Here is an 18975-nt window from a genome sequence, read left to right on the forward strand (position 1 = left end):
CCACACAATGATATCATTTACACATCTCACCTTGCCACCAAACTAACGTGCGTGCCTACTTTCGGTACCACACGAATGCACGTGTCGAGTCTCGAGTTTCTGGAGGCGGACCATCTCCTGCATAATGATATCAGGTGGTGTAATGGCTTTCGTCGCACAGATCATTATCACGGCTTCACGTTTTGTCTGCCGATCAAATCAAGATGCAAGTCAATCATCAATCGTGGATAGCTATTAGATGAGTCATGTCTATTGAAAGTAACTCCATATTCACAAGCGTAACATACACCAATGAGGCTTGACCGTACACCATTATAAAAGTAGCCTAGAATATTCCCTCATATGTTTGGAAAGTGAACCCCATCATCCCCCCTCGCCGTATAGACTTTACGTTTTGCATCCAGACTTGAAGGCGGTATCAGCACCTTTGCCCAGAATGTTTCCTCGGTCACTCAAGCTTCTACGTGATGAGAGCTCCGTCAAGTACAAACACGTACATTGTACAACTATTACAAAGAAGACTTTGCATGAATCACTCAAATCGCCAGTTCAATCCTCGGGGCTTCATACTGGGATCTCAAAAACCGTACACATAGCCAACTTACCATCGAAAACGACCAAGGTTCTTGAAATGAAACATCGAGTGGTGCCAGTTCGTCTTTCGGGGTCTTCGATATCTACCAAGTCAGGTGGACAACTGAAGTATACCCTCGATCGATCTCTGATGAGTATGACTGGTGGCCAGATTGTGTGTGAGATGCTTCGAAGGCAAGAAGTTGATTCTATCTGTAAGTTGATCCTACGCAAGGGAGAAGGAATTTGCTTCCTATTTTCTATGCACATCTCGATGATATAGGAGCTGACTATATGAACAATGAGCAGTTGGGTATCCCGGCGGGGCTATTCTGCCAGTCTTTGATGCTCTGCACAGCTGTCCTCATTTTCGATTTATTCTTCCGCGACACGAGCAAGGGGCAGGCCATATGGCGCAAGGATATGCCCGCACATCCAGGAAGCCAGGAGTTGTTCTGACCACTTCGGGGCCGGGTGCGACGAACCTCATCACGCCTTTACAAGACGCGCTAAAAGATGGCACTCCACTGGTTGTTCTCACCGGCGAAGTCCCAACCTATGCCATGGGCACGGATGCCTTTCAAGAAGCAGATGTGATTGGCATTACGGGCCCTTGCACGAAATGGAATACGGTGGTACGAGACATTCGGGATCTTGCCACCCAGATCAATGATGCTTTTAGAATTGCCATGAGTGGACGACCGGGCCCTGTTCTAGTGGCACTACCCAAAGACGTGACCAGTGCGGTTCTTGAAACCCCCGCTAGAGTGGCTTCATCCCAATGTCTCCCTAAATTGAATAACCCCGTTTTACGATTTGATGCTCTCAAAGCCAACCGATCGGCGAGCATCAAAAGAAGCGCAGATCTTATCAACAAAGCCGAGAGACCTGTTCTTTACGCAGGTAATGGAGTGCTTTCGTGTGCCGAGGGCCCGAAAGTGTTGGCACAATTAGCTGAAACTGCCTGCATTCCAGTTGCCACTAGTCTTCTTGGTATTGGATGTTTTGATGAGAACGATCCAAAGTCACTTCAGATGCTAGGAATGCATGGTACTGCATATGCAAATAAGGCGATCCAAGCAGCTGATTTGGTGATCGCTTTGGGCGCACGCTTTGATGATCGTGCCATCGGCGACCCCGATCGTTTTGCTCCTGTTGCAAGAGCGGCCGGTAAAGACCAACGAGGCGGCATCATACACTTCGAAATCCACCCCCCTCATATCAACAAAATCATTCAATGCAATGAATTCGTCCAAGGAGATGTTACCGCCGGTCTCACTGAGTTACTTCATCATGTCCAGAAGGTGGAGAGCAGACCGGAGTGGATGGGCCAGATTTCTAAATGGAAGAAGACATTCCCGATCAAGCCGACGCCTCCGAAGCAAATGACACAAATATCTCCTGAGTGTGTTATTAGGCTTCTAAGCGATCTTACTGAAAAATTGAGCAAACAAACCATAATTACCACTGGTGTTGGGTCCCATCAGATGTGGGCGGCTCAGTTTTTCCGATGGACTGCGAATCGCTCGCTGATCACTTCTGGAGGTGCAGGAACCATGGGCTTCGGGCTTCCTGCAGCCATTGGCGCCCAAGTCGCACGGCCTGACGCAATGGTCATTGATATTGATGGGGATGCATCGCTGAGCATGTCGATGCAGGAGATGGCCGTGGCCGCGGAGTTTGGGATTAACATCAAAATCTTGGTACTCAACAATAATGAGCAAGCTATGGTCACACAGTGGCAGGCTCTTGATTATGACAAGCGATACTCCCACGCACATCAACGAAATCCAGACTTTGTGAAGGTGGCTGATGGAATGGGCATCAAAGCTCAGCGATTGGATGCTGTGTCTGACATCACAGATAAACTTGAGTGGCTTATTCGCTCGGAGGGGCCAGCCTTGCTGGAGGTGAAGGTGGAGGAAAAGGTCCCCGTGCTTCCATGGGTTACTCCCGGCAAGGCATTGGATGAGATGATCATCAATGCCAGCCAGATTGACACTAGTAGGAAATAGGTTGAAGATCATTTTGCGATAGTTCTTGCTGCGCGATTTCTTTTCAAAGCAATGAATAGCATAATTTTATTTGATGTCGTATATCGGAGACATTTAGGCTGATCTTTGCCTTATTCATCGGACTATGTAAAGCAGATTTGCTGCACAGACGAGCCGAGCCGAACGGCACGAAGTAAAATACTACGTCGGAGATTTGGCCGGAAGGGAGCTAAGACCGAGATAGAATCTAGAATCATCGACGGAGCACACTCGGCTCACATACGAAGCCTTTGTATGGGGCCGGAATTGGCAATGAAATGCAGCTCAGATTAGTCTCGCGCATATGTAAAATACGTTGCGCAACATTTTAATATGCCGTTGGAGTAGAAACCTGCATATTTAAAGGCAAGTATGGTGTGGACGAATTAGTACGACATCTACTATTCCATATATCCTTGTCTAAAACAGCCTTCATTGGTCCAGTACCAGAGGCCTTGCCGTCGCAGGGAGGTAATATTAGCTCGATATAATGGTTGGTCTCCCACAAAACTTGCATCCTCAAAATCATTGGTAGCTGGTATGGGGGTATGTATAAGGATGTGAAATACTTCAGCAGTCGGACCTCGGACCACAAAAGTCTCCGACCACACCCACGTTTTTTTTTTGCGAATAATTACATTTTGGAACCGTATTTTTTCCTACGCTGATCCCCTCTGACTCATAGCCAGGTGAGACCTCTGGCAAGGTTTCAATGGTTGGTAACGGCCAGACCGTAGCGTCGCTTGGGTCCACTCCCACCACCAAGGCCAGGGCAAACCACACCCTCTCGCTAAGTGGTGCAGCTGTCGTCCCGTCTGCCGTTTAGTGTACAACGGCCACGGCCCAGAGACCTCGGAGCGTCTCACCTATCTCCGGGGTCAGGTTTTCGGTCAGGTCCAGCTAGGTCTTTTAAGATTGCTTAGTACTTAGCTAAATCCACATTTCAGTATACTATCGACTAAGAACCTCTTTGCTCAAGATAAGAACTAAATTCGGATCGGCTGCCCCTCTAGTCTATCTGAAAATGATTGTGCTTTGGTTATTCAAATAATTCAAAACGATCCCCTCATCCTCTATAAAGAAATTCGCGAATAAAGTGGCCCTCCGCCCCAATTCCGTATTGTTGATATGCCCTACCTTGCTTTCCGGAGTACAGTTCGTCAGCGAACACGCGCCAGTAGTCATAACCCAAATTTTCATCGAATGGTTTGAATAGGTTTGGCAATTCCATTAAGTCGACGCTTTTCTAAGGTACACAGTAAACCAGGTACGTTGAGATTTTGTCGACACAATCATGATCTTATTGATTGATTCTGTTGACTAAAGGCTCATCTCGAGAAAGCTCAGATGCTAGTCGTTTGACGCGTATCATTTTTGTGTTAATCGAGATGTAGCCACCAAAAATCAAAAGGTGCCACCCTCCAGTGCTGCGAAGAACCCTTTGTAGAGACCAAGGTCTGGAATCACATTGAAACAAGACGTGAGAATTGGGCAGTCTGGTACCAACAGCCAATTTTTCCAGCTAGCTCAATCTTGCTATAGGGGTAGTTCAATTTGACGTACTTCCCTTTCAGATGTTCTCATTTCAACAGTCACTCGAACAGGATACTCTCACCCCTCGCATATAGTCAAATCGACTGGATGTGAGTTCCACTTTCGATACTGTCCGCATGCCCACGCTGAGTTCTGCATGGCAATTTTATCAATGATCATTGCCTTTATTCCCGTTTGTGCCATCCATGTACCGGCCATGAGCCTAAGGTGGATAGTCAGTGGGGTTTTGTTTCATGAACGACGAACATATCCTGCAGGACCAGCGCCGACAATGAGAACATCGGTGCTCAGTGAGTTATGTGTCATATTGAGATTGGACTTGAAATTCACCAAGTCAGGTTGACTTGGGTACTGCAATCGTGTTCCAAGTAACTAGGGGTTTCCAAGGTTCCATGATAGGATGCCGAAGTGGCCATGTGATCCATGGATAGTTAGTTAACTATAAAAGCACTCCCGGGGCATAAATAGCAACGCAGACACCTTTCCACGTTTCGTCTCAGTAGTCACCCCATGGTGTTATCCTGTCTAGCATCCTACTACTCCTAGTGAAAACTCTGCTCTCACACCCGTTTCGCAGGCAGGGCTCCCGTGGCAGGGTCCCCTCTTCAATATGTTGTATTATTCTACGTACAGCAGCCGGGTTATAGTAGCTACATAGGTCACGTAGGCGGTACGCCCACCTGAGGGTAACAGGAATATGGCAGTTATGATACAATGTACCGATTTCTTAAAGCTATTAGAAAAAGTTCCGTCTTTAGAAAGGGCTATTTTTCGTTCAATGTGGAATTAAAGGCTAGATCAAAAGCGATCAAAGCTGACACATCAAGTGACACAGCAAGATAAATTTCCTTGCCAACCTATAAATTACACCAAAACCCCTTGTGAGAGGAAAGGGAGGGGGGGGCTTAGATCGAGGCTCAGAAGCTGACGGCCGTATAGCTAATTTGGCCGATTTGCCGCTGAAGAAGTGGGACCCGCAATGGCCTTCTAGATGTTAGCCCTTGACGTACCTTATCCGATAATCCATCCTGAATTGTGGAAATATCTTCGCTAATCTCGTCAATAAAAAAATACAGAGCCAGAGAGAAACGCCGAGACTGGTACTTCGGCCCGAGCCCTAGTGATGCGACCATACACTGAATGACACGTGTTAGTTTAGTTATTCGACATATGCATGTTACCCTCGCGTGGGTGCACTATGGGTGCACGTCACTATAGAGTAGCTACTTTACCCCGCTGCTGTCCATAGAATAATCCATATCTATCTTTCCCTGAGCTACCAGTGTGCCAATGCACGTCACGAGTCGCCTACACAAAGGCCACACAATCGAGAACACGTCGCGAACTTCCCTGCACTTGCATACATGAATCGCATCATTGTTTCTTCCCCTCACCATGAGACCTATCTTATTGGCTTCGAGGCTAAAGTACGCAAAGCGAACGCCTTTGGGTGATACTCACGAATATATAAGCCCTGTCTTCTCTGACACAAATTGGAGGCCGATCGGTTTTTGGAACCTTCCAGGCACCCTCAAGCCAGTATCTCAAAGCCATCTTTTATTATGTCTTCGATCGATTCCTCACCTTTGGTCAATAGTGGCAGCCTAAGAGGTTTTGTCAAATATATGGGTATACTGGCGTCAAGCTCTGAAGCTCAGTTTGCATCCGCCGTGCTTGGCGAGATCACCCAACAGCGTGAGCGGAACCATTTTCAAGAAGAAGAGCTGAAAAAACTTCGAAAGGAAATTCTCGAGATCAACGAAACAAAAAGAACCACGATCGCGGATATGTTTATTGCCAACGAGAACGAAAAGGCAAAACAGAGAGACTCCGCGACGCAAATCGAGTCTCTTCGCGCTACTATCGACGCAAAGGAAAAGAATATTGCCGCGTTTTCTAAGGATCTCGGGGCCTCTAAGCAGAAAATAGCAAAGTTGGAATTGAATCTCTCGCAGGAGCTCACTAAAGGCACAAAATCTGCCGACGAAATCAATGTACTGCGAGAAAGTTTGAAAGAGAAGGATAGGACGATAGACCAAATGAGGACTGCTGGATCGAAATTGAAATCAATGCTATCAGCGGAAGAGAAAAAGACCAAAGACCTGGAAGGTGCTAATACCTCGATGGATACAGAGCTGCAGGCAGTGAAGGCTCATATCCAGAGGCTGGAAGAGTTTCCTATCCAGCCTTCGGCTATTCTTGAGGATTTCGTGTAAGTCGTGCGATGAATGACACAACTATTTGTATTAACCGTTCCTGTATCATTGACAGAGTCACGAAATTTACAAGCCTGTGGACTTCTGCTAAAAGCGGGTTATTCCCATTGCTAGAGCAGGATGTTCCAGAAGATACTTTGAAGGTTCGTCCTCGGCCATCTTTTCTCACGCTCGTTACTGATAGGATCAAAAGGAGAAGTCTATCTGGGAGAAACTTAGGAAGGCGGACAGGATACTCCTACCACCAAGCTTTCCTCTTATACCTTCAAATTCTTTGGCTGCTAAAGCTGTACGATCTGCGTTGATCCTGGCTGTTCTATTCAGAGAGATCGATCGACGTATATTCAAACCGAGCTATTTTCTCTCAGGGAGAAACAGTCTTCATGAGGCTCTCAGTCATCTAGCAGAGAATAATGGCGAGAAAGAAGCTTTTTGCCGTCGCATACTTCTCTCTATTGACCCGCACGCTGAATACGTGGCCCTGAAAGCTGAGATTCAAGCCGTGGTCCAGACAATGTCTTCGTTTGTGGAAGGCCTATTCCCTGAAGCGCAACACGAATTGTTTCGTACAAAAACCAAATCCATAGTTCAGGACGCGGCCGAATTTTGGCTTCCAATTCAGCGATCGCAACAGAAATTCGAGATAGATTTCGAACCGTCTGATCTCGACGACAATGAATGGGATCGCTTTCCTCTCGCTGGTGAAAATACAAAACCGGTGGCACAAGACATTCATGGCTTTTATCTTCTCAATGTCTTCCCGTGCATCTCCTTGGTAGAAGACGGCGACCATGATCCATTGACCAAGGTCATTCAACTCCGTGATTCCCAGGAATTATACTTGGCAGCGCAGAATGAAGCTACTCAAGTAGCAACCTCTGCTATTACCAGGAGGCCCCGCCCCAGGAGGCAATCAACTGCAGGCTCAAATAGGAGGCCTTTTTTAGGTGGGAATTCAACCAAAGGCTGACTGATAATCTGTGGAGAAGGGTTTGGAAATGCTGATTGCTCTGGAGACTGAAGGGGAGTATAATGGAGATGAGATGACCATCTGAGGACTATCAACAATAGTACTCTATATGAACATTTTTGGGTCATACTCTTCTTATAGTTTATATTTCCCTGTATGAAATAATGTCTTAAGCCTCCAGCCATATCTTTGCATAATGACCTCGCACTTGCCAATCGAATCGTTCCTTCCTGAACCGTAAGCGAGGTCGGGGCTTGCATGGTTTGTGGCGAGGGAGAGCACAAAACCCAGTCGAGGAGATCGTAGATTGTTTTCTTTTTCTTTTCCTTCTCTGTACTTAGAATTCAGAATTGACTATACTCTTTTCTTCTGGAAAGAACTGGCATGTAACACCTGGAATGAATATTCGATCGCACCAGCTGGCGAGATTTCCATTAGTCTACGCAGAAGCGTTCAGGGTTCGAATCGGCTTTTAGGAAGTATTTTGATGCATAAACTTTTTAATTAGCACCGCTCGTTATAACATATATACAGGAATGAATGGTATTTTTATTAAATAAAGCTTTCAGCACCATAAAAATTCATGCATTTCAATTTGTGGAGGTGGTTGGCAAGCTCTCTCTTTAGCCCTGTATGAACTATGGGTACTTTATACTTCTGATGACTAGTATTTAACTATAAGTATCCTGGGCACTTCCCTACTTGCTTCTTTCCTTCCTTCCTACTTCCATCTCTTCTCTTCCACCCATCACCATCATCACCATCATCTCCTTTCTTCCATCACTTTCATTGTCGCTTCACATTATGGCATCAGGACTTCCTACACACGAGCTACTTCTCATCTCGCCAAAAACGAGTCCGATAGATTCCTCGCCTCGTAAACGGAGGACGACCCCGTCTCCCGAGTCCATCCTGCCCAAAAACGTTGTGTTGTTCTCTCCCCAAAATTCCCATCTACAGCCCCTGGTAGCTCCGCCCGGGTATGATTTTCAAGTCATTGTTAAGTGATACCGACTATTTCAGGCATGCAAAGCTAATTTCATATAGATTTCAAACCTCCCCCATCCTCTTCAACCAATCTTCACCGGCATCCCTCACTACATAGTCATCCCGATCCTGCAGCAGAACCGTGTTTACCTTCCTCGCGTGAAATCATTTTTCGTTTCGACCTGCGCCAATCTTCGTGGATGTTTTCCGAATCTCATATCCTCAAGCTTCTGATAGATCTTTTTCCAACTACACAGGCGGTTGAGTTTGATGACAGGATTCTGATCTTTCGCGTCGAAGTACTGCCACCGAAGCCCTGGCCAAAGCGAATTGCAGGTGTTCCGTGTTATCTGACGGACAATCCGAACGATAAGGGCCCAGCCATTCCCTTCCGCTATCGAACTCGTTCGAATATCCAAATCTCACAGGACCTTGATCTTCGAAATAAGAATGACTCACTGAACCTCATATCCGATCTAGTACGCCAGTTCTTTGAACAAGCTCGAATCCCAATCACTGAGATTCAGGTGTGGGGCCATATCGTCGTCATTGTTCTCGAAGATCGAATTGACCACGATGAAAATGCTATGGATAAAATCTTGCGGTCTGTTCCCCGTTCTGTTGCCCGTTGCACCTTCTTGTACCTTTCAGAGCATCACATGGATCGCCCCCGCACGCTGCCTGCTCAACGACTTCAAACCGCCTCTCCATCGCGATCTGACGGCTCCCAGTACGATATACTGAGACCAGGGGTGATGGTCAGCTCCGGTATAAATCTCAAAGGAGAGTCAATGCGTTCGTCCTCCGGTGTCCTAGTCAAAAATAATCTGGGCCAGAAATTCATGACTGTTGCTGCGCACGGGTTCCCTGCCGATGCAACCGTTTACCATCCTCATGCCGGTGGCAGAACAATCGGCAGACTTATTATGGAACTCACGCATACGGACGTTGCCTTAGTTAATCTCGAAGATGGGGTGGAGTTTGTAAATGAACCATTTGAGAACACCCTAACGCCAGCAACTTCATTCCGACTCCGAGATTTCATTCGGATTGCAGAGACTCAGCAGCATGATCTGGTATATTTTGATAGTCCCTTCTCCGGTCTTGCTGAAGGCGAGCGAATGTCTAGAAACACCATGCGGGTTCCATCCGACGACCCCCAAGAGCCCCAGCAGATATGGGTTACGACACAATGGAGCTACATGGGACAAGATTCGGCTGCTGATATGGTTGACAGTGTTTGTAGTTCTGCCATTTGGAACGATGACCATAGAGTTCTCGGCTTTTTCCGTTATGCCCCGGTTGAAGGTTTATACAAAGATTATTGCCTGAGTGTTGCTGCAGATCATCTGATCGACGGAGGATACAGTGTGGTCTAGCCCCGTCCTTTCTTTCAGTTATTTGCTTTCTCTATTCGAAAAGTGATCGATGGAGCCTGGGATATTCTTACTGTTTGCTGCGGAATTTGCTTAGTGGAGGCTTGCATTTTTTTAATTTTCCAGTTCATAATTTGCCCTTAGGGAAGGAATACAACTTACCCGCAGAGATCTACCCTTGCTCGGTACCCCGTTGAGAACGGAAGGGTTTGGAACTCATCACTTTGTCTCTCACTTATCTCCTACTTATCAATCACCTCATCTTCACTGTTGTGATCCTGCTCCTCTAAATTGGTGACCGAAACCCCAACGAAGCTCGAAGAAGTTTATAACACTATATTCTTTGCGAGGTGGTGGTCACCTGACCACTCTGACAGGTGCGGAAGGCACCAAGCCCCTCGGACTAGATCGTGGTCGTTTCGCCTAGTAGAAATACAACTCTCTCCCTCTTTCTTCCGCGCCACACATAGTAGCCCCTCAACATATATCAATAAGCCTTGATACCCTTCCCTAAATGTCGGTGCCCTTGCTGTCCCCGTTGCAGGTCCCCTGTTCACTAGAAAAAAAACGATCTTTCTGCCGCGATTCTACTCACCTTACATAACTATTTCCTAATACGAAGAAAATCGTATTTCAAAGCCCTAAAGCCGTGGCCGGTAACTATTGCCAGACTCTAACCATATTTCATAACGGGCCCGAATGATAAGGGTCTCATGACTAGCTTACAGCCGCTGTCGCTTCCTCGTAGATCGATCTTCCAAGAAAGTCCACTCCTCAGACGGCAACATGTGCTTCGCCTGGCGGCTTATATTTCGGTCCAGCAAGCACGACAATCTGTCTCCTTCCAATACCCCATATATTTCAATACGCACAGTCTTGCAAATTCCATCATCTATCTTAGCATAAAAAAGTAGGAAATTTTGAGCTGTGGGGTAACACTCTAACATCCCTCTGTATTCAATGAGGATTGCGATACGGGGCGGCGTCGTAGGTATTATGTCTTGGTTGGTAGTATCTATCAATCTGTTCACTTAGCTACAAACATTGACAGTGACTTAGGGTAGAAATATACCCTTATAGAGAAAGAAAGGCCATGATGTCTAGGTATATTCGTCTGGCGGTTCCTCCGGGAGAAAGATATCAAGTTATAGAACCACAAGGTGAAGGATAAGAGTACTGTTTACTCCGTACTGCCCTATTAACGCATTGTCTCCAACTCATTGTCCCTCACCAACTCGTTATCCCCCGATAACGAACCCCTAACCGTTGTAGAGAACGAGAGTCAAAATTCTGTTATTTTGGTAAGATCTTGTTTTCCTTTGAAGTTCGACATGGTAGTATCTAATTCTTATCTGAGATTTGAAGGCGTAGCTTATCCCATTTACTTGTGTATATGTTTGAGGGAGGGCTTGTTGACTACGGTATCACGATGGTGATACATACTACAAGATCAATCAAAACTAGAGTTCCGAGGTTGAAAAAGCAACAGAGTCGACAGCCGTCATGAGAGTTTTCGAGTTTTGTTGTTTATGTTGTAGGGTTTCTCGTTGGGCAGCCATGCCTACGGAGAAAGGATCATCCGTTCCTGCCAATTTCTCAACCTCTGTAAGTCATGTGATCTCATTGCGCAATTAAACACCGAATAACTACACATAGTGTCAGAAATGGCATTGATCATGCCAAGAAGATGATATGGGAGGATAGGTCTCGGTGACGGGAAGCCTATACATGGTAGAAGCCACCCTGGAGATAGTCAAGAATGAGCCTTTCTAGAATCAGCTTGTGCCCTGTCATCGAGGACTCCCGAATGATAGATGGATTAGCGCTAGGTCATTGGCAAGCTCTCTCTCTCTCAATTTGATTATCAAGGCACAAAATAAGGCATCTAGGCATCAACACCTTCCTAAAGAGGGTTTCGAATCATGAACGCTATGTCTACGTATCCCGGGGAGGGTCACAGAGAATTAGGGCCCACTACTCCGTACTCTGTAAAGAAACCGACCAAAGAACCAAACATCTGAGTCAAAAAGTCGGTCTAGACTTTTGGAAATGAGTCATTGCCAAAAGCACAACTCTCAGTACTCTGTACATCAAGAACTGGTTATGAAAACGAGATGAAGTCGAGGTCGCCATGTAAAGGATACTGGCACCTCCCGTCTTAGACCAATTATTAAGGACATTGAAACCAACGTGGCACCAAAAGTGTCAACCTAAAAGGCTCTCTAGCATAAGGTGCCAAGGTTGACATGCCAATAACCCCACCTCTGTGTTTCGCCTGCATCCACATTTCGGCATTCTCGGAGATCCTGGCTCTATCAGGTCGGTCTCCGAGATTGGCGACCCTAGACCTTCTTTTCGGGATGGAAATCAGTCAACTATCATGATTCCATAGCAACACGAGAGGCTTCCGTAGACTCGGAAGCTGTGTATCTAGGAACAAGCGAGATTAGGAGCCTTTTGATATAACTTTGTATGTAGACGTAATATACAAGTTGTACATCGTAACCTTGGAAACCATAAAACCTTCTAAGAGGTGGACCGAGCTTTTAAGATGTGGAGAAGAGATTGGCGGCGCACTGTGATTGGATCAGACTGGCTGACTCAGCTTGGATCGAACGAACGTTATGGCATTATCTCGGATTATCGACCGGCCCGGTATTTGTGCGGAAAAGAACCGGGTATTCGGTAAAGTCGATGATCGGCTCTGTTATATATTATTTCCTCCTCAACAGATTCATTGACCTCTTTCCCTCTTTGCCTTGAAATCGAATTTCCTAATCCCTGAATATTCAAGATGATTACGTCATACTTATTGCCCGCAGACAGCTTGGTGCTTGTTACAGGTGCCAATGGTTTCATAGCATCTCATACTATCGACCAGTTGCTTGCGAAAGGTTTCAGAGTGCGGGGCACAGTTCGCGCTCCCAAGCCTTGGCTCAATGCCTTTTTCGATGAGCGATATGGCAAAGGACGCTTCGAAACCCTGGTTATGACCAACCTCGGTGATGCCCAAGAATTGGATAAGGCAATGAAGGGAGTTTCAGGTGTCATCCACATGGTCAGTTCTATACAAAACCATTTAAGAAGGCAATAACTTCAAATTTCTAATCATTTTCAATAGGCATCTGATCTGACTTTCAGCTCCGACCCTAATGCCGTCATTCCTTGGGTGAAGGATTCTGTGCTCAAGGTTCTTGAAGCTGCATCTCGGACTGAGACCATCCAAAGGGTGGTTCTCACTTCGTCGTCACGAGCTGCCTTTACCTCCTTGCCCGGTACCACCAAGGGTCTTACTGTAGAGGATAGTAAGTATTTCGCGCATTCAAGTCTCACGCATTGCAGGAGGCGCAAACTAACATCCTTTAGATACATTCAACGACGATTCAGTCAAGGCAGCATGGGATCCAGATACCCCCGCGGATATCAAGCCCTTTGCTGTGTATTCTGCGTCCAAGACAGAATCTGAGAAGGCCGCATGGGAATGGATGAAAGACAACAAGCCCCACTTCGACTTCAACACTGTGCTTCCCGACTTCAATGTGAGAATTTTCAATTCTAAAGAAAGCCACGAACTTTACTGACCAAATGTCTTTTCATGCTTTAGACCGGAAAGGTCCTTCACCCAGAGATTGGTGGCTCGACCATGGGCTATGTGCGCAAGCTTCTCAAGGGAGATAGCAGCCCCTTCGAGACTTTCCCTCCCCGTAAGATCCCATTTTCTCTCCCAGTCTTTTGGAACATTCTCTAATACTTGGTCCCTACAGAGTGGTATGTCGATGTTGAGGACACTGCTCGTCTCCATGTCATCGCACTACTCAGCCACGAAGTGAAGTCCGAACGGCTCTTTGCTTTCGCAGAATCTAAGAACTGGACAGACCATGTTGAAGCTCTTAGCAAACTGCGCCCCGACAACAAATTGATCCCCAAGCCTCCCGTGAACGAAGCTCGTGACGAAGCAAATGTCGTTCCAGCCAAAAGAGCCGAGTCTCTACTCCAATCATTCTACGGCCGGCCAGGTTGGACTCCATTCCACGAGAGTCTCGCAGCTGGCATCGAAGGGCTTGAATAGATGTGTGATGAAGAGTTTCTTATGTGTTCGAAATGAGGGCACCAGCCAGTATATACTAGTACATATTTATCCTGAATGCTGCATGACCTCTGCATGGGAAATAGCCCACAACAATACATATGTACCGGATAATGCCTGGCACTCGAGACCTTTCCCTTTCCGTTTTAGCGCTCACCTCTTGCCGCTTTTTGATCACCGAGTAAAACCGAGCACGTCTCTGAGACACGGCACGTGTACACTAGGGCATGTAGTGATAGTTCAGTGATAGTCGCCCTCTCGGCTTAGGTTTTTGACGCGACGCGCTGATCACGATCTGTCCACGTGGGTCCCCGGATTTTCGTGCTCCATTTTTGAGACTATATAAATCGTGGATGATTCACGACCTACTTGAACTGGGGGTGGAAAATTATGATTAATTACTCCGTGAAAATTTTTCGACGCATTGAAAATGAAATCTAGCATCTATGTCGCGTACTAGACTCGGCCACTTCTCATTACAGACCGTAGACAATAGCAAGCACAGGCCCAACAATCGCCAACGCAGGTATTTCACAGCCAGCAGCTAAGCCAGTCGAAGTCGCACTCGCTCCTGTCTCTGTAGCAGCGCTTTGAGAACTTCCAGAGCTATCTGACCCGGTCGTAGTTGTAGCTGTAGCTGTCACAACATTATCCGTTGACGACACCGTAATTGCACGCGCGATAGTACCCAGAGTCCAAGTAAAAGTAGCCCCACTAACAGGAGACGAGACAACACCACCGGTATTGTACAACTTCTCCGTCCCATTTTTAGGAAGATTGTCCGGCGTGTAGAAAGTATCCGTACCGCCCGCAACCTCATCTCCAAAACCAAGTTTCTTACAAGGGAATTTTTCCATGTAAGTACTACATGCTTCCCCATCTTCTCCATCCTTCAACTGTCCAAGCCAGTAGTCTGCTCCCAGAACAGCCGGATCTGTATTAGGGCATTCGTCCCAGATGGTGGATACAATCGCGCTGTAGGAACAGCAAATGCAGGCCCGGCCATAGTCGGACAATTCGTCGGCTGTAAGCTGCTCCAATGCCTTCTCGTCATTCCCGCACGTCGTCAAGTGGTTGTTTATCTGGGTGGCTTTGAGGTCGATTTTCGCGAAATTGCAGGAACAGCCGCCCGTCGCGTTTCCGGGAAAGGGCCAGAAGGGGATTTGTTCAAGGTCGACTTTCGGGCAGAAGTTGACTAAGTTTTCGCCGGTTTTTTGATATTCGCAGGAATAGACCTAGCTGGAGTGTCAATTTATGGCAGGGTATTCTAGTTTGTAAGAATTACCTGGTTCCAGCAGCTCTCAGCCATGCAATCGATCTCATTGGCATTCTTGATGCATTCGCAAACATTGATACAGTCAATACCTAGGTTTGGGCATTGAGAAGCCATGCATGAACTATCGCCATTGCATGCTTTGTAGCATGCAGGGTCTCCGCCAGCGCAGTTGTTATTGATGCAGCTGGCGTAGCTGGTATCCGCGTCTTCGTAGCATGTCTTTAGACCCTTTGGATCAGCGCAGACCGACGAATCGTCAAAATACCCGACTTTCTCGGCTAGCACAATTCTGGAGGCCGCCAAAGACAGCAAAAGAAACAATTTAAATGCCATTTTTTAAGCGCACACGAGATACAAACACAAAGGATGTGAATAGGGTATTTATCTAAAAATTCATGACCTGTAAAGCCGCAAGGTCCAAAAGGCTAAAGGGTCCCAGGATCCAAAGCGTGGCTAGTGCTTACGCCCAACACCTGACCAATGGGGCTCTAAAAAGACTTGGCACTCAGCGATCTCAGTTTGTTTATAGCTAGTCCGAGACGCTGCTTCGTTTGATTTTGCCCGAACTGGCTTAATTTGACGCTTTGCCAAGATCAAGAGCCAATTCCGGTGCCGGCTCTCCTGTGTCCATTTGCAGGGGTACACGCTTGGAAGCACGTTGGTTCCGGGGCGGAAAAGCCACGTCTTGGCACGGGATTTGAACTAACTGATTTTTCTACAGCCTCGGGAAAGTTGTTGCTTTTAAATGGCTCGCAATGTGGCTTCAACATTGGTGGCTTTAAGGCTTGTATGAGACTGATAGCGATTTTAGGGTTCGGAATAGTTCCCGTGTCTGCTCTTTGGGAAACAATTTAAACCGCAGTTTGATCGAAACAAGTGTTCCATTCAGGAAAAGGAAAAGGGAAAGGCTTCGGGAGACCATCTACCCAAGGCTTGGATGTGGTCATCCCTTAAGCCTGTGTCGTGGGTGTATTGTGCTGGCCCCTCCCCAAAACTGTGACACTTTTATCCCCGTAGTATCTTCCCGGCGCGGTTAAGCTTAGAGATGACCGCAGTTGAAAGGCGGGTGACGTGAAGGGACCGGAAGAGAGTGTAAATCAGGGAGCAGTCGTAGACTTTGAGTCATGGAGGAATAGTTTAGAAAGGCCTTCGACGGGACAGGCTGCATCTTTTGTCGCTGCAAGGACAATATTGATACCTTCGTGGTTTCGGTCGGTCTTACTTACTTTTAAAGTAGGGGAAGACATGGTCCATAGTAGGGGTAAACCTGATATCGGCCGGGGTTAACTTGGTAGCAGCGAATACTTCAGTGTTTCTAAGTTCGGCAGCTAAGTATGTAAATTTTCCGACTCGGAGGAACCCCGCGAAGGCAACCCTGGCAGCGGCGGCAAGATTAGGGTCATTTTTCTGGGCTGCTGAGAGCCTTAGCAATTGGGTAGGGAGGTGTGAGATATTCCCTGAAAGAATTATGACTGAGGCCGGTGAGATTGGGTTGGGAACTGCGCAGAGCAATATCCTCTTCTGGTTCCCTGTGCAAGGCCATTCCAGACCAGCTTTGCATGGCCAGCACTCACGAAAATGGGCTGTCGGGAGAAATAGGTAGGCGGTGGCGCCTTTCCTATCTGGTCTTGCCCCCGATTTTATGACGATCAAAGAGAAAGGCCACACGGGGCTATTTATTTTGTGTTGAGTTTGTGTTGAGTCGTCCTGGTATTGAGTGCGTTGACGATAGTTGGCTACGCTCGTTTTCTGGAGGATCCCGTACCATCAAAAAATGCGTCGTGTCTATCAAAACGCAAATAAAATAGAGAAGCGCATCATATTAGAATGGTCTAGTTTTGAAAAGAAAATATCGAGCCGCTCGCGCACGTTGCGCTGGCTAATTAAATGACATACTTCGAAACTGTTAGCACATCTCCACTACCCGGAATAGCACTATGAACTTACTGGGATGAACAGGTAGGGGACTTCTTTCTCGTAGCGCTTCCAGGCCTCGCCGTACTTTCTTCGGCATCTGTTGATATCCCTGTTGGTGCGATGGATGATCATAACCATGAAGAAAATGAAGTAGAACCAAGGGAACGGGCTCCTATCAATAGTAGTTAGTTACCACAACATCACGGCTTTGCACATAAGAAGTCTTACTTGAAACCGGTGATCAGACCCCAGGACATAGAGAAAAACATGTCAGGAACATAGTTTGGCTTTCGGATAATTGCAAACCAGCCATCGACCATGATATGGTCGCCCGCATCCGTTTGGATGGTTTTGGGATTCTCGATAGCCTGCCACGGCACTTGAGGGAATGTGTTCCGTTGTATGAGCTGGCCCTTTTCCTTGTGGCGGAATGCATTCTTCTGACCATTGGCACTGTCCCACATCCAGTAGAAGAAAATGTACAGAGCAGAGAACACTGCGAGAGCGTAAGGATTCCAGTGGTATTCGGATGGGTGGTGGTTGGCCAAGTAGAGAGCACAGTGGCAATATGTGAAGGGCACACCGGCCATATTCCAAAAGGTGAGCAAAAAGCCTAGCTTTTCAAAATACATGTCCCTGGTATAGTGTCAGCTCAATTGTAACTATTGCTCCAACATTTTATTAACTCACCAGCTGGTAATAATCATCTGCTCAGCTTTGGCACACGCATTGGTATACAAGTAATGTGCCACCACCAAGAAGATTACCTCGGGCGAAACATAGCCGTAAGTTTCGTACTGGCGAGCAGCCACGGAGCAGGTGATGAGGAAGAGAATGAACCACGGGATCCGGACTTCGTAAAACATCTTGAAGTCCAGGATTCCAATGCGGGGATTCAGCTCGGCGCCCATAAAGAAATCGTAGATTGGAGAGCCCGATAGTCTGTGGGTTCGGCCGCGCACGATAGCTTGGATGTAGACTATGAAGCTGTTCAAGAAGCCAGAGAGGATAGCGACACTCATGATAGGTCCAAACTCGTCAATCAGCGTGTACAAAGGGAATACACGAGTAACGTGTAGGACAACAGCGATGGCGAGCGTCGCATAGAAGCTGCAATAAGCGGAGCAGTAGTAGGGGAGCCTCTTGCCGCCTTCGTGCCTCAATGGCCGGCCGAAATTCGAAACACCGGGCATGTAGCAATACATGAGTGCCTCGAGGACAAAGAATGTCCAGTATATCGCCCAGGCTTTCGCGCTTGGATAAGCTCCCTCGTAGACCAGCTGACATAGGTGACGGCCAAAATCAGCCCAGGTCTGGTTGGGCTTAGGCATAGGAAGCATGCCATCATAGTACGTGGCACCGATCCACATGTACCACATCAACAAAGGAAATCCCGTCATCAACAGCGCAGCACCGAATGAACCACCGAATTCGAATTCATCTGACGCACCGTCAGTAAACTTGGTCGGGGTAGTTGATCCATCCTCCTTGCTCCTATTAGCTGGAATAGAAGCAACCGGTTGGGTTCTCTGTCTTATGGTCATTGCCATTGATCGACGTGGGTGAGGGAAGTTGTCAGGATGTCGAAAGAGAACTGGCCCCTGATATTTTTGCTGGGATTAGATATTTAAGGGCATCAGGTGACCACGCGTGCACTCGTGTATTCTTTGGTGGCTTGGGGGCCAAAACATCATTTCCACACAAAACGAGTACCTACTCAATAAAACCATCATTTCAACCTATACCCCTATAGTAGCTATAATAAATTTATGCTACATAGGTCCCTGAGATCCCGCTCTATCCTTCGACTATCAATTTCCTCGTTTTTCTCTACGCGTGCTGAGAGATCGGCCCGAGTAGTGGCGGTTGTATTATACGATTTTCGCGCCTACCGAATTACTCGGCGCATCCCGAGCAAAGTGGGGCTGGGAAAACGATTTCAATACGATAAAAATTAATTTTCTGCGTGGCAGAAAATAGTCAGCT

The 18975-nt window shown here is 47.0% G+C and overlaps 5 protein-coding genes across 5 annotated transcripts; 3 read left to right on the forward strand and 2 right to left on the reverse strand.

Annotated features, from left to right (window-relative positions):
- Window positions 1–983: 983 nt before the first annotated feature.
- On the forward strand, window positions 984–2588 carry LCP9604111_29 (uncharacterized protein; the record flags this gene model as incomplete). Its single annotated transcript, XM_039068344.1, has 1 exon — window positions 984–2588. One exon carries the CDS (start codon window positions 984–986, stop codon window positions 2586–2588), a length of 1605 nt encoding a protein of 534 aa, XP_038932577.1.
- A 3134-nt stretch (window positions 2589–5722) lies between these two features.
- Window positions 5723–9712, forward strand: LCP9604111_30 (uncharacterized protein; the record flags this gene model as incomplete). Its single annotated transcript, XM_039068345.1, has 6 exons — window positions 5723–6372; window positions 6432–6519; window positions 6570–7323; window positions 8307–8326; window positions 8394–8529; window positions 8571–9712. The coding sequence occupies 6 exons, from the start codon at window positions 5723–5725 to the stop codon at window positions 9710–9712; spliced, it is 2790 nt and encodes a 929-aa protein (XP_038932578.1).
- Window positions 9713–12503: 2791 nt separating this feature from the next.
- LCP9604111_31 (uncharacterized protein) lies at window positions 12504–13778 on the forward strand (the record flags this gene model as incomplete). Its single annotated transcript, XM_039068346.1, has 5 exons — window positions 12504–12767; window positions 12831–13014; window positions 13076–13248; window positions 13314–13413; window positions 13474–13778. 5 exons carry the CDS (start codon window positions 12504–12506, stop codon window positions 13776–13778), a joined length of 1026 nt encoding a protein of 341 aa, XP_038932579.1.
- A 494-nt stretch (window positions 13779–14272) lies between these two features.
- LCP9604111_32 (uncharacterized protein) lies at window positions 14273–15405 on the reverse strand (the record flags this gene model as incomplete). The annotated part of the gene is made up of 2 exons (XM_039068347.1): window positions 14273–15031; window positions 15082–15405. 2 exons carry the CDS (start codon window positions 15403–15405, stop codon window positions 14273–14275), a joined length of 1083 nt encoding a protein of 360 aa, XP_038932580.1.
- Window positions 15406–16955: 1550 nt separating this feature from the next.
- Window positions 16956–18533, reverse strand: LCP9604111_33 (uncharacterized protein; the record flags this gene model as incomplete). The annotated part of the gene is made up of 4 exons (XM_039068348.1): window positions 16956–16967; window positions 17020–17161; window positions 17218–17625; window positions 17680–18533. 4 exons carry the CDS (start codon window positions 18531–18533, stop codon window positions 16956–16958), a joined length of 1416 nt encoding a protein of 471 aa, XP_038932581.1.
- Between the last annotated feature and the right edge of the window lie 442 nt (window positions 18534–18975).

This window comes from Penicillium roqueforti (assembly GCF_015533775.1).
Source record: "Penicillium roqueforti strain LCP96 04111 chromosome Unknown scaffold_01, whole genome shotgun sequence".
Classification (NCBI taxonomy): domain Eukaryota; kingdom Fungi; phylum Ascomycota; class Eurotiomycetes; order Eurotiales; family Aspergillaceae; genus Penicillium; species Penicillium roqueforti.